The sequence below is a fragment of the Paroedura picta genome, chromosome 1 (genome assembly GCF_049243985.1).
Source record: "Paroedura picta isolate Pp20150507F chromosome 1, Ppicta_v3.0, whole genome shotgun sequence".
Taxonomy (NCBI): Eukaryota; Metazoa; Chordata; class Lepidosauria; order Squamata; family Gekkonidae; genus Paroedura; species Paroedura picta.
The window spans coordinates 84,054,061-84,068,145 of record NC_135369.1 but is presented as its reverse complement, the minus strand read 5'-3'; the positions used below and the strand labels follow the sequence as shown (position 1 = coordinate 84,068,145).

Here is a 14,085-nt window from a genome sequence, read left to right as displayed (position 1 = left end):
TTTGTATGAAATAAATGCTTTATTGCCCAACAATATAGGTGCAATGCATATAAAGAAATGGTTTACAAGGATATTCAGTATGATATGTGTAATTTTCTCGAGGTGTTTTTAAATGTTCCAGAACAAGGTTAACGTGCTGAATAAATAATCTGTCAAAAACTTTACATAGCTGCATAAAAATACTGCATTGTAAATTACAAGGCCAGCTATATTGCGTATTGAACATTCATAACAATTTCTACTCTTTAAAATAAGACTCCATAAGTAACATTCTATATCCTAGTGTCAGAGCAAATGAAATGTTCCCATAACAGTGGAAAGGTACAAGTGTACAAAACAGAGTACATACCCATTTAGTATTCTCCCCATCATAACTGCAATTAAAACATGCCCCAGAACACTTTCTCCTTTTGAAAGAGTTGCTGACTGTAATGGAACTACATGCAAGACTCCGGAGAACTGACTGGGAACAAAGTGCATACATTCACCCAACAGTTCGTGTTTGATGGACTTTTTAAAACAATATGTGATTTGGAAAGGTTTTTAAATTTTTTAAACTAAAACAGTCATGAGAAGGGCCCTGACTGCATATAAGGCGATGATTTATAGTTTTCATGGAACGTTTTTTTCCGAAGACACACACTCAATATCAAAAGTGAGATCCAAATGTAAAAATAGAATATGAAACATATTTTCCCTATAGCTTCTGTATAAATATATTTCTCTGAAATTTTGGGAAGATGTAATTTTTCCCATTGAAGAAAGCCATGGAGTTATTCTAAGATGAAAAATATTTACATGCTAAAACAATAATCTTGGCAAAGTAGGAAGGCTTGTTTGGAATTAGATGTTTTTTCTATTGGTTTGTTTTAAATTATGAAACATGGCTCCATAGCTGGATAATACTCTTAAGTTAACTTGCACAAAACACTAGTCAAAACTGCCCTCGTTCAATAATTTTCTTTCATAATTCTTGCATGACAAATGGAAGCACATTTGTTTCTTGACCTCTCATATATGAACTACTACATTTTTATTCTCCCAGCTTCAGGATACTTTGTGTTGCATATTCCTTAATTTAAAATGATTTTGAAAACCTGATTTGACTATTGTTTCATATTGTCACAAGTTTTACTGTGACTCATTACGGACTAATGGTCGGTTATAAATTAGAAAGGCAATATGAAATATCACATTTCACAGAATTATACTTTTAGCATTTGAACACTGTTGGTGCAAAAGCACGTATTGAGTTAATATGCTTAATCAAAAAAGCACTTTGAATCCTTGATTTTTAAAACAGTGATGGGAGTTGCATTTCCTCCCTAGAATAAGGTATACTATAATCTACCAATAAATTACACACACTGACCAATTTCTTTTTTTATAAACCTTTGATGTATTTTAATGCTATTTTATTTGTACAACATAAAGGAGCAAAAGTCACCACTAGTGCTTCAAGATCTGGAATAGGTGGGTCCATGAAATGATCCATAAAAATATGTTTACAATGTGTTGCAGCATTTAGATTTCTTAATGAGCAAATCTACCACTCTGCTGATATCAAAAGACGCAGGACCAGAACTTCCCTATAGCCAAGATATGGTTGAGAAATTGGGTGCATGAGCATACACAGCAGACTTTCACTGATGTATCTCTGATCTACTCACATGTCAGAAAGATGCCCAATGCATTTCAAAGTCCAGTTAAACCAGAGAGGGCTATAATCTACTCTGGGTTTAAAGTGCTTCAAAAGTAATCAAGACTGAGGAGTATGAAGGGCTATCAGCCTGCTGCGTAGCTGCTAAGGAAGGAGTAGAACATGGGGAGCTTCAAGCGCTGTTGGTCCTTGCGACACCAAGCAATGACTGTTCCTTCGTTATTGGCTGTGTACAAGTGATGGCCATCACAGGAAAATGTAAGGCTGTAAAGAAGATAAAGGGGGGGGGGGGAGAAATCTGTCTCATCTCCAGTTACAGTATACATTTATAAGTATATATATGGATACATATTGAAAGGAGGAGGGGGGCATAATACAGTAATCTGTAATCGGTTTAAGCTTTCATTTCATACAGAATGCATAATGTTAGCTGATCCTCCGGAATATTTCCCAAGGAAAACTGGCATGAATCACAGCCAAACTTGCTTTACTTTAATTCTATGGAATCTATGCACTTTCATTTTCTTGCTGTCCTCATGATGCAAGGGTGAAAACTTATTCAGATTTCCCCCCGTTAAATTTCAACAAAGTCATGCTATTTATTCTTCCTACACACAGACATAGAATCAACCATGTTATGTGCTCATCCTACATGGTTTTCCTATTTCAGACATTACCACTGCAACACAGAACCTGACTAAATGAAAGGGCATGTAATCTCCTACAAAGGACAATACAAGAATAGTACTGCCTCGCTTTGCGAAAAGATAAACCAGAACACACTTCTAGAGTTCCTAAAATTACTAAACTGTGCATAATTAAACCTTTGGCAGTGGGCAACAAGACTAAAAACATTTAAAGTGCTTTTATTGGATTTTGAAATACAAAACAAACGACTGAGGGGCAAACGAACAGAGACACATCCATGAAAGGATTTTTTTTTATTGGTATATTTTTAATTGGCATATTTTTATTGGTAAATAGCAGTTATTACCCCTCCACTAGACTCTTAATTCAGATTAAGGATGTGGCATATAGAAATGAGTTAACGCTCTGCCTTACAGAGTACTGTTTTATTGACCTGAAATAGCCACCCAGATTTGTAATTTAACCTGCTGAGGGTTGTGTATTCCCCCTTCAAAGTGGGCAAGATGAAGTATCCTCCCCTATGCAGTGCAGTGGCCCAAATTCAAAACATGGGGGATGTTCTGTGGCTATCAATTTAAACTGCTTGGGAGAGTCATCCATAGCTATTCTGGCCACTCATTCAATTTTGACCACAACTATCTGTAAAATTAATTTAAACAATAAACGGTTAGTTTTGTACACAAAATGAAAGGGTTTTTAATATTTTTTTTACCTCACAATAGGTTTATTTGATTTAGGAAATGTAATTTCCCGTACAGGTTTCAAATCCCATGTGCTCCACAGCCTAAGAAAAAGAAGATAGAAAGAATGATACATAACCAACTAAGAGATAATAGGAAGTAGTATTAGAGAACTAACACTGATCACCTAAACATACATTCATTTGACTGATCACTGAAACACACATTCATTTGACCCTGCTCTGTCTCTGAGCTAACTGGTATTGCAGGTTTTCATAGGGCTTCAGACTTTATTCCAGAAAAATCAAAGCCTTCAGAAGCATGCCTAGTGCTACTTAAAACAGATGTGTATATTTTTGTGAGTGACTCATGTACATAAGAACAGTCCTACTGCATCGTGCCAAAGGGCATGTAATCCAGGGCTCAGTTTCAACACTGACAGTTGGGTGCTTCTAGGAAGGCAACAACCAGGCATTAAGGCAACAGGCTTCCCATTTCTATCTCTCTCACACCCACCCACCAAAATAGGCCTTTCATCTATAACAATACCCCATCTGAAGCAACAGCTCGTACCATATAAAAGCAGATCACAGCAATGGGGAAAGGTGCTCCCACTGCTTCACAGAAATAAACCTTTCACATCTTAAGAACAGATGTTAGGAAATAAAAGTATAGTATGACACTTTCAGAAAATGTACACTCTGACTTTTACAAGGAACGTATAAAAATGTATATCCACTCACCTTACAACACCGTTTTCTAGTCCCCCGGCAATCACATTGATGGAGACTCCTTCAGGCTGGTTTGAGAAAGCAACAGAGCATATAATCTCTCTGCAGTGCACATGTCCCACAAGATCACCATTCACTGTCCAAAGCCTAAGATCACTTCCACCTCCGACTGAAATACAAAACATCACTGCATCAGCCAAATCTCTGCAACATATGATGAAACAACGTACACAACACAGAAAGACCATTGCAGTAAAAACTCACCAAATGAAACTGAAGAATCATCATACCTCATAAAAAGTATTGGATCCTTCCGACGATGTGTTGCACGTTCTAAAGTCTCCAGATTAAGTCCTGCCCCCAGGAGGCTTTGGAATATTAAGCACAATTTAAATGCCTTCCTGATTGGGGAAGCATTTAAATAGAGTGGGCAGGGTGCCTGTCAGCAACAACGGATGGATGTACTGGCCGTAGGAGCACCAGGGCACCTGTTGGCTGATGATAAGACGCCCCCCCATCCATTCAATTGAAATGCCCTCCCAACTGGGGAGGTGTCTAAAGACAGAGAGTGGGTCGCCTTTCATCAACAGCTGATAAGTGCCCCAGCTGCAGGAGCAACCAGCACACTCATTGGTTGATGATGTCAGGCCTGCTGAACTTAAATACCTTTCCAACTGGGGAGTAATTTAAATGGTGCAGGTAGGGTGCCTGTCATCAACAGCTGATAGTTGCACTGGCTATAAGAGCTGCCAGTGCACCCATCAGTTGATGATGACAGGTGCCCCGGTCAAATACGAAAGGGTACAATTTTTTTTCACATGCCTGCAATCCTTCCAGTTTGGTGTAGTGGTTAGGAGTGTGGACTTCTAATCTGGAATGCCAGGTTCGATTCTGCGCTCCCCCACATACAACCAGCTGGGTGACCTTGGGCTCGCCACAGCACTGATAAAACTGTTCTGACCGAGCAGTGATATCAGGGCTCTCTCAGCCTCACCCACCCCACAGGGTGTCTGTTGTGGGGAGAGGAATGGGAAGGCGACTGTAAGCTACTTTGAGCCTCCTTCGGGTAGGGAAAAGCGGCATATAAGAACCAACTCTTCTTCTTCTTCTTCTTCTTCTTCTTCTTCCCTGTACATGCTTACAGCTGATTCTGATAGCCCTTAATCACTTAGTTGCCCTCTTCTGTATTTTTTCCATCTCTGCGATGTGTATGCCTGTTAAATGCCATCAAACTGCTTCTAATTTATGGCAACCCTATGAATAAATGACCTACAAGGCATCCTACTGCTAACAGCCTTGCTCAAGTTTTGCAAATAGAGGGTTGTAGCTTCCTTTCTTTAGTCAATCTATCTCATGTTGGATCTTCCCTCTTTTCCTACAATTTATTCTAGCATTATTATCTATTCCAGTGATTCTTGTTTTCTCATCATGGGACCATAATCCAATATCCTAGGATTAGTCATTTTCACTTCTACAGAGAGAGTGGTTTACAAACACCTTTCCCCTTCATCTCCCCACAACAGACAACCTGTGAGGAATGTGGAGCTGTGGCGGCAGCAGCCGGGGGCAGGCAGCGGTGGCAGCTGCAAGCAGCGGTGGCCACAAGAAACAGCGACCAGTGGCAGTGGCAGCAAAGCAATTGCAATGGCCGCCTCAACGCTGCCCGTTGTGCACATGTACGCATGCTGTCTGCGTGTATGTGCATGCTGCCCGCGCGCGTGCGCGTGAGCCCGCCACCGCAGTTGGGATTGTGGCATGGGGGCAGTTGAGAACCGCTGCTCTAGAAATTTGCTGCAGCCTACAATTAGGTAGAAATAATCCACACTCTCTACTTAATCTGTCTTTAGAAACAACTACATTGTGTATGTAAAAATTCTACTTCAGACACAGTGGGAACATCAATGCTGTTTGTTTTTTTTCCAACTGTAGTTAATGAACACTTCAATACAATCACCATGCAGCCAGTTCTTTAGTACCAGGAGGCAAGAAGCAGATTATTATAACTGAAGCAATTTTGGTTTGCATCCCCCACCCCTAAGATCTTATGATACAATGTGTTGGGTATGAATGTAGCAAGATATTCTGATTTCTTGGGTAAGAGAGCTGATCACAGCTAGCATCTGAGAATTCAAATTCCTGGATAGGTGCTTGCACAGTTCTGCAGGGCCTGCACAAAAGGGCTCTTCCGCCAAGCTTTTGATTGAGGCCAATGAACCAATACCATCAACTGGAGCCCCCCAGAACCCTGCCCCAAACCAGATATGCCCACCATATACAGCACAAGGAAACTCCAAGTCTGACCATCCCAAAAAGCAACAGTTTGCGTTAGATGTTTATAATGTAATACAAATTGTTGAATTTAATTTCTATGTACTGTGCCAATGTTACAATGGAATTTGTGAATTATGAATACACGCTGTAAACCACCCTGAGTTGCAATGGAGGGTGGTATAAAAATTAAGGTGACCAGATTGTCCCACTTTTGGAGGGACATCTGGGGTACCTGGCAAATTGTATTTATGTTGAAATAAAAAATTATATATTACAATACTATTTTTGCGTTCTATGCAACTTCTTGTTGCTCCATATAGACCAAATTTTTAATCAAGAACCCCCCCCCCCCGGTCAATGGTGCCCGGCTTTACCAATGCTAAAATCTGGTCACCTTAATAAAAATGCAATGAATAAATAAATAAAACAGAACTGGATAGAGAACTGGATAGACTCATCACAACAGTTTGACATTTTGCTAGTCAACAGATTCAAAATGCTTTCTGATTTTGCCATTATATCGCTGACATTACTTAGATTGTTTGCACTAATGAGCATTGACTTTTTTGTTCTTATCTCAGTGGAAATTTGTGTACAGCACACAAGCCTAAACCATCAGAAGATGAATCAATATAGAAGTCTAATTTAGCCATATTTTATACCTCCCATACTGAGGAATCAACATGGCAGATAATGCCTGGCTCAATGAAAACTATTTTCAGCTGCACATCTAAGAGGAAAATATGACAAACAATCTACCTAAGCAAACAGGGACTCTCTTGTTGTATGAGAACCACCTGACACTTTAGGCACCAGATTTATTCCCAGAACAGCCTGTGATGAACACCACAGCATGCTAGAAACATGGTTCAAATGTAAATGAGCCCTACCATTCGATCATGACGGCTATAAAACCAAGCTGCTATTCTTTGTTAAGGCACCCACCTGAATCACAAACTGTTGCAATGTCACCTGTTGTTTCACTAGCAGACACTGCAGTCACGGGACTCTTGTGTCCAGCAAGACTTTGCACGTAGCAGAGCCTGTAAGAATCAGTTTAGCAATCTTAATATGAATTTTCAACATCCATCAGAATTGTTCTTTTAAAGCAACATTTTATTTAAATCAATATTATTGACTTATTTTAATATTATTATACCTCATGTAGTGCCGATATACTAGGAGCTGTACAGGTGAGATCCGTTCACACAGTTTAGAGCTTTCCTACCATACTTGTATACAGTTATTGGATTGCATAAAACAATCCTTAATTATATTTCAGACTTTATAATGCAACTCCTAGGTACTGCTGAAATGGCAGAAGGAAATGCTTAGAAGTGACTGTACCTGTTCAAATCCCATATAATGCAGGTCCCATCTTTGCTCACGCTTATCATTATACTGTAGGGCTTGCAGACAAACAAAGCGGTGATCTCTGCAGTATGGCCATACAGATGTACCTGAGATTCCATCTCTATCTCAGAAGGCTGAAATGCAACGACATCACAATTAACACTTACTCAAGGATGGGGGGACGACACAATACTTCAAATAATTAATACTTCACAATTAAGACTTACTTAAGGACAGAGGGGGCACACACAATACTTCAAATAACTGTAAGGCTAATTCTGGAATTGTACATGTTTTGCCAGTTATTCTTATCTGAATCACTCTATGCTATTGGACTCTATTGTTTGCATTTGTCTTTCATTACCAAAATGAAAATCTGGGCTACTCAAATCAGGGTAACATTTAAACTTTTCAGGAAGAATTCTCATTTAACAAACATCGATAGTATGGTGCTAGCTGTGAAAGGTAGTTTCTACAGATCTCTCATACAGGCGCTAACATAGAGGAAGACTTAGGGTTGCCAGCTCCAGCTTGGGAAATTTAGGGGGTGGAGCCTGAGAAGGGAAGTGTTTGGGGAGGGTAGGGACTGATGGTATGGGGTATAATGTATTTATTTATTATATTTATATACCGCCCTCCCCGAAGGCTCGGGGTGGTTCACATAAAACAGAAATGATACAGATAACTCAGTTTGACAATAATACAGTGATAACAGCAAGCAACATAGTAGAACAGTAGAATAATATGGAGAACATTAAATTAACACATACCGATAGCCCAGTGGGTCGGGCAGAACTGCAGTGGGTGCCATAGGAGGGAGGCTCAGGGGGAGAAGCCCATGGGAAGTGGTGGTTCAGGTCGACCTCAACCAAACGCCTGGCAAAGGAGCTCCCTTATGCAGGCCCTGCAGAACTGCTCAAATTCCCTTAGGGCCCTGGGAGCTCGTTCCACCAGGCCAAATAATGCCATAGAGTCCACCTTCTATGGTCATTTTCTTCAGGTGAACTGAATGTATGAGGAAAGGTTGGGGGAGCTTGGAGAGGAGATGACTGAGAGGGGATCTGATAACTATCTTAAAGTATTTAAAAGGATTCCATATAGAGGATGGAGCAGAGTTGTTCTCTCTTGCCCCGGAGGGATGGATCAGAACCAATAGGATGAAATTAATGTAAAAGAAATTCTGTCTAAACATCTGGAAGATGTTCCTGACAGTCAGAGCAGTTTCTCACTGGAACAGGCTTCCTCGGGAGGTGGTGGGTTCTTCATCTTTGGAAATTTTTAAACAGAGGCTGCATAGCCATCTGATGGAGAGACTATTCTGTGAAGGTTCAAGGGGGTGGCAGATTACAGTGGATGAGCAATAGGGTTGTCATTGTCCTGCACTGTGCAGAGGATTGGACTAGATGACCCAGGAGATCCCTTCCAACTCTGTACTATGATTCTATTAACTCTTTTCACTAGAAATTAATTGTAATAGTGGGAGATGGAAATTGGTAACCCAAGGAAAAATATAAGGTGACTTGCGGTACAACATACATTTCTTCTTAAGTGTATCATAAGTGTTCTGTGTTGCCACACTTAAAAATTATAGCTGAAAGAAAATTGTTACAGGAAGCAAACTGCCTTGGCTTTAGGAAACAATTTACTAAATCAGTATAAAAATATCTTCAACTAAGTTCATAATACTGGGAGTATGTTGGGTGGCAGCCAATATCTTGACTTAAACAGACATTAAATAGTTTGGATCCTCTTGAAAATTTCTGCTGATGGAAAGATTTTTATCAGCAGAGTGCAATTTCCTTGCCTATCTCATTCTGTTGCAGCCTACGATGATCCACCCAAAATGCTTCGCCTGGGGGATGGGAACCCAAAGGAACAGCATGGTGGGGGGAGAATTGGAGTCTGAACTAAAGAAAAAAAAAACTGGTGAAAATCAACTTGTTTCCATAAGCAGAAATCCTGGAACCAAACTGAAGATGTGAAAACTGAATGACTCAAACTGGCAAGAGCAAATTTAAATTCGGGAACTACATATTATTTTTTTATTTCACCTTTTCTTCTAAAAAGTGTCAGTCACAGAACTAAATGAGATGGAGAATTTTCACTGTAAAATAAGTTGATAGGGACAGAAGGCAGAGGTGACAGACAAAAAAACTCAACAGTTTTGCTAGATACATTTAGCAGTACTGTTCACTAGACTACCAAGCTGCTCTTTAATAGACCTGTCACCCTAATTTATCAGATTTCCGGTTCCAGCAAATAAGTTCTTAGGTGTATGTGAATCGTTAAACCCATGTATCAAAAAAAAAAAAAAAAACCCAAAACGCTTACACCTGCAATACAAGTACTTTAGTAATTCTCACATGAGGCTGTAATAGTTGCTGGATACTTATTGCACTGAACAGAATCAAATTACTCCCCTACACCTTTTCATAGCTGGGAACAGTAAGCAGAACAGATGCTAATGAGCATATGAGCATGTTGTCACACCATATGGCCTCAACTCATGCAGCTGACTAGATGCAGAATCCCTGTGGAAATGAAAGAGCTCAGGGGCTTCCCATAAAGACTGTTTCATTCCATGGAGGGACACATAATTTATGACAAAGTATAGGATGAATGTAATACCATGTTGCAATCATTACTATTACTATTTTATGTTTACTAATTTACTGACTGAACATTTTAGACCTGCCTTTGTCCCTAAAAGGGCCCAAACTGGTTGACAAAAATATCAATATTAAATCAATAATAAATTGTAGATCAATGAAAGTGTTAACAATTAAGTCACAATAATATACAGACTGACTATGCACCTTTTTGAGAATTAATGCTCACAGGCAAAGCATGAAATAATACATGGTCAAGTTTAGTAAAGACGTGTTTAGAATATCCTGATATAACAGGATCATGGCAGATTACAATTTTTTAAAAATACACCAGAATAATGCAAACAATTAAGACCCCAAATACAGCCTACTATAACCATTACACACTCATATTTCATGTTTCTTTCCTAACACAACCACATTTAACTTTAGAAGAGGCAACTTCACTCAAATAAGGGGGCATGTGAAGAAGTTATTGAAAGGAAAGAAAAGTCTCCCTTGGTGAGTAGAGTCTCTGTACTTACGGTGCTACTCGTGAATCTGTTGATATATGCTGTGATGACACCACATTCACTGCCAGTAAAAAGTTGACAGCTGTCTGGGACCCAAGCACAACTTGTTACCTTGGGGAAGAAGAAAGTTACAGTACAAAAACTCATTGGCACTCAATGAAATTAATGAGCTGTAGACTTAGAACAGGTAAAAGGAAGTACTTTTTCACCCAAACAGTAATTAGTACATGGAATTCATTGCTGCAGGAAGTGGTGGTAGCTACACACAATAGACTGCTTCAAGAAGGGACTCTTTATCAACATATGGAACAGAAGTCCATGAGTGGCTATTAACCACAATCGCTCCTTCGCCATTATCTCCATTGCTTAGGTAGTGGGGGTGGGAAGGGGATTCTTTGCCGTCATGTTGGAATTTTTAAAAGTCTTTTAATTGGGATTTTAATGGGGTTAAGACGACTGTTACCCGCCTCGAGCCTTATAGGGAGAGGCGGGAAATAAAACAACAACAACAACAATGACGTATAGTTGGGGCAGTGATGCTTTGTATTCTTTGTGCTTGGGGGGCATCAGTGGGAGAGCTTTTGGAGGTCTGGCCCCACCGGTGAACTTCCCAATGGCACCTGGATTTTGGCCACTGTGGCCCATTATGCACGGCCGCCGAAACGGCGATTTCGGGTCACATGGAAAACGCGGAGGGGGAAGATGCAAAGCACACCGGTTATGCACGGGATGGGGCGCGAGGCGGCAAAACCCAGAGTAACCGATTATGCACGCGGCGATCCCGGCACCGCTTCTGATTGCGCCCCAGTCACCCAGAAGCTAACGCAGCTTTTTCGGCGGCATGCACAGAAGCTGCGGCCGGTTGCAGCCAGCACCGTGCGTTATAGGTGATTTTAGTCGCCGCCATTCCACCCCGAATGTGCGTTATTCCCCCTGTGCATGGGTCTGTGTGACACAGAGTGTTGGACTAGATGGGCCACTGGCCTGATCCAACATGGCTTCTCTAATGTTCTCATCTCCTGCCTTAGGATAATGCTTAAAATATTTGATGGTGACTTCCAGTCCATGAATATATAGGTTGCTATAACTTTTTAAAACCTACTTCAAGGAACACTTTTCCCCCCTCTAACACTGCATTCTATAGATGAAAACTTGAGTCTGGAGAGTTAAATAATTTTACCTGATGAAAGTGTGAGCTCTGTATAAAATTCACTGGAGGTTCACTCTGTTTGCTTTTTAATCTTAAAATATTGTCGGCATAACCCCAGCTCAGAATGGCTGACCACTGTATATCTGTACTGTGCATGCTTCTAACACCTGAAACAACATGATGATATTTACATCTTGTACTAAATACATGATATACTTGTCTGCAAAAAAAACAACAAGAAGAAGAAGATGAACAAGTACTGATGTTTAGCTTTTAAAATAGCGACTAAAATGTCTCAACAATGGGTGATGGAAGTTAAATCTTTTACAACTTGGTTTAAATCATTCAAAACATGGTTATTTTTCATTTTTATGATACATTTGGTATTTTGGTATTCATGTCTGTGAGGCTGTCATAGAACAGAAATTCTTAGACTTTTAAAATAAACAGGACAATACACTGTTATTATACTGCCTGTGCATATGTCTGTACATGTGCATTCACACAGACATGATTTCCCTAGCCATAAACACTTGGTAAACCAGATTACAAGGATCAGTTCAGACATGTTCAGAACAATATGGCTACTGCTGAGATTCCAGAATATGTGGGAATTCAGCAGCAGGAAGTCACCTGTACAGAGAGATCCACAGCTTGCAGGCTGATAATTTAGGTTTGGATAGTTCTGTGGATGATTAAGAGAGTTGGAATTCATACAAGAGCCACTTAACACAAACTTTTATCCACATGATTGTGCTCTTATGCAGTCTGGGAATAATAACATCAACCAACCAACTTAAGTAAGGAAAGGCTAGATATAACATTACCTATAAACTCTCACTAAGTGAGAGATTAGACAAGTTAAGGTGTTTAAAAGCTTGTGAAGTTGGTTTCATGACTGTGTTGTAGTGCTGCTGCAGGGATCATACATTCTTACCTTGTTCTTTGCTGTAGATCATAAGAAGGCAGAATTTTCGGGACAAACCACAAATAGCTCTAGTTGGCAGAGCCTGCAGAGAACCAAACCTCTCTCCATGTGGCTGGCTGAAGCAGACAACAGGATCTGGGGCACTGGGGGAACCTACATATTCCCCCCATTTTAAACCTTTGATCCAAGGCAAAGGGCTCTATAACAAAGACATAAAACAACTGTTAGGAATGCATTTTTTAAAGGCAAGGCTTAAAATGCAAAGCTGAAAGGCATTTTATTTCTTATATATATATGAGCTTCACAGAAAGTTAACTACAGTGACTAAAATGATTAGAAAACAGGTATCAAAAATGTGGGGGATCTTCCAATTGACTGCAGAATAGAAGTCCCTCAGAAATTCTCCAGAGCCCCAGTATGAAAAAGGTGCTTAGAGTTTGCTCAACGGATATGCTGCTTTATGGCCGCAGGGCACCTGTTCATTCAAACATATAGTTTTATCTGTATAGAGTTGATGTGCCTCCTCATACCAGGCACATCGTATCTGTAATCCTTACACCAATACTTCAACTAGCCCAAACTTATCCCCAGGAGCATCCAGTAATTTCACAAAATCTGAACCAGGACTTTTTTGATCATAGCAAATTGTTTTAACCAGGATGCAGAGAAAGCTAATTTCAATGCCCTTCTGTTAATAACAATTGTCTCTAAGGTCCCAAATGATGATCAAAATTTAATGACATTGGGGATTTGAGCTATGTAATCAAGGAACCATATTTGAGTTTTATTAACCTATACAGCTGCTTTGTATTCTATATGAGGTCTCAAAGCTGCTTCTGAGTCTATCTTCCCCAGACAGCAAAGCAAGTCTGCACATCCTGGGCCAGCGTTCTACATCACTGAATTAAAAGTGTACACATGAAAGGGTGGAAAATCATAACTGAGACTGCTGGTCCCACCAGCCCTTCATTGTATTGACTGTGTACACTCCAACCTGCACTCTGAATTTGTCTTGGGGTCTATAGGCTACAGTGCAGAAATTAGGCGACTGGAAGCAGTGCCATCAGGTACCATCCTGTTCTCCTGCCCTGAACTCACTTCTGTTCAGTTTGACTCACTGTGTAGAACTATGTTTATACTGAAAAGTAACTTCAGCTCCCATATTCAACTGGTAATGCTTAGAGCAATATTTGCTGAATTGTAATTCACAGGACTAAGAGTCACTTATTAGTGGAAATATTTTCTTTTTCTTAAGGGAAATATCTTCAGATTCTGCTAACAAGTCATAGACAGGCCTTCCTATAGAAACATGTTATCAACATTAAAATAAGCACTCTGAAGCACAAAAGATTTATTTGTGCTTGTCTGGTCCAACAAAATGGTCTCCTTTAAAGAGGAAACAATGTGGTGGGAAATAGCAGATGGCAGTTACATCCCAGTCTCTATACATGCTTGGGCGGGAGCTTTAGAAAGAAGAGCAATTCTTGGCCAAACACAACTTTACATTTCCCCAAGAGGAATAATAAGGTCAGATTTTTTTTAA

At 40.0% G+C, this 14,085-nt stretch overlaps 1 protein-coding gene across 6 annotated transcripts in view; it reads right to left on the bottom strand.

Moving 5' to 3' along the window:
• LYST (lysosomal trafficking regulator) overlaps positions 1-14,085 on the bottom strand; it is a 110,734-nt gene continuing 96,649 nt past the window's right edge. For all 6 annotated transcript variants that reach the window (XM_077345545.1, XM_077345564.1, XM_077345580.1 and 3 more), the window contains 8 exons: positions 12,552-12,741; positions 11,645-11,781; positions 10,477-10,575; positions 7,338-7,477; positions 6,936-7,033; positions 3,732-3,888; positions 3,021-3,092; positions 1-1,924 (listed from right to left, as the gene is read on the bottom strand). In XM_077345545.1, coding sequence (XP_077201660.1) covers positions 1,786-1,924; positions 3,021-3,092; positions 3,732-3,888; positions 6,936-7,033; positions 7,338-7,477; positions 10,477-10,575; positions 11,645-11,781; positions 12,552-12,741 — 1,032 coding nt within the window. In that variant the 3' untranslated portion in view covers positions 1-1,785. The remainder of the gene's footprint in view (positions 1,925-3,020; positions 3,093-3,731; positions 3,889-6,935; positions 7,034-7,337; positions 7,478-10,476; positions 10,576-11,644; positions 11,782-12,551; positions 12,742-14,085) is intronic.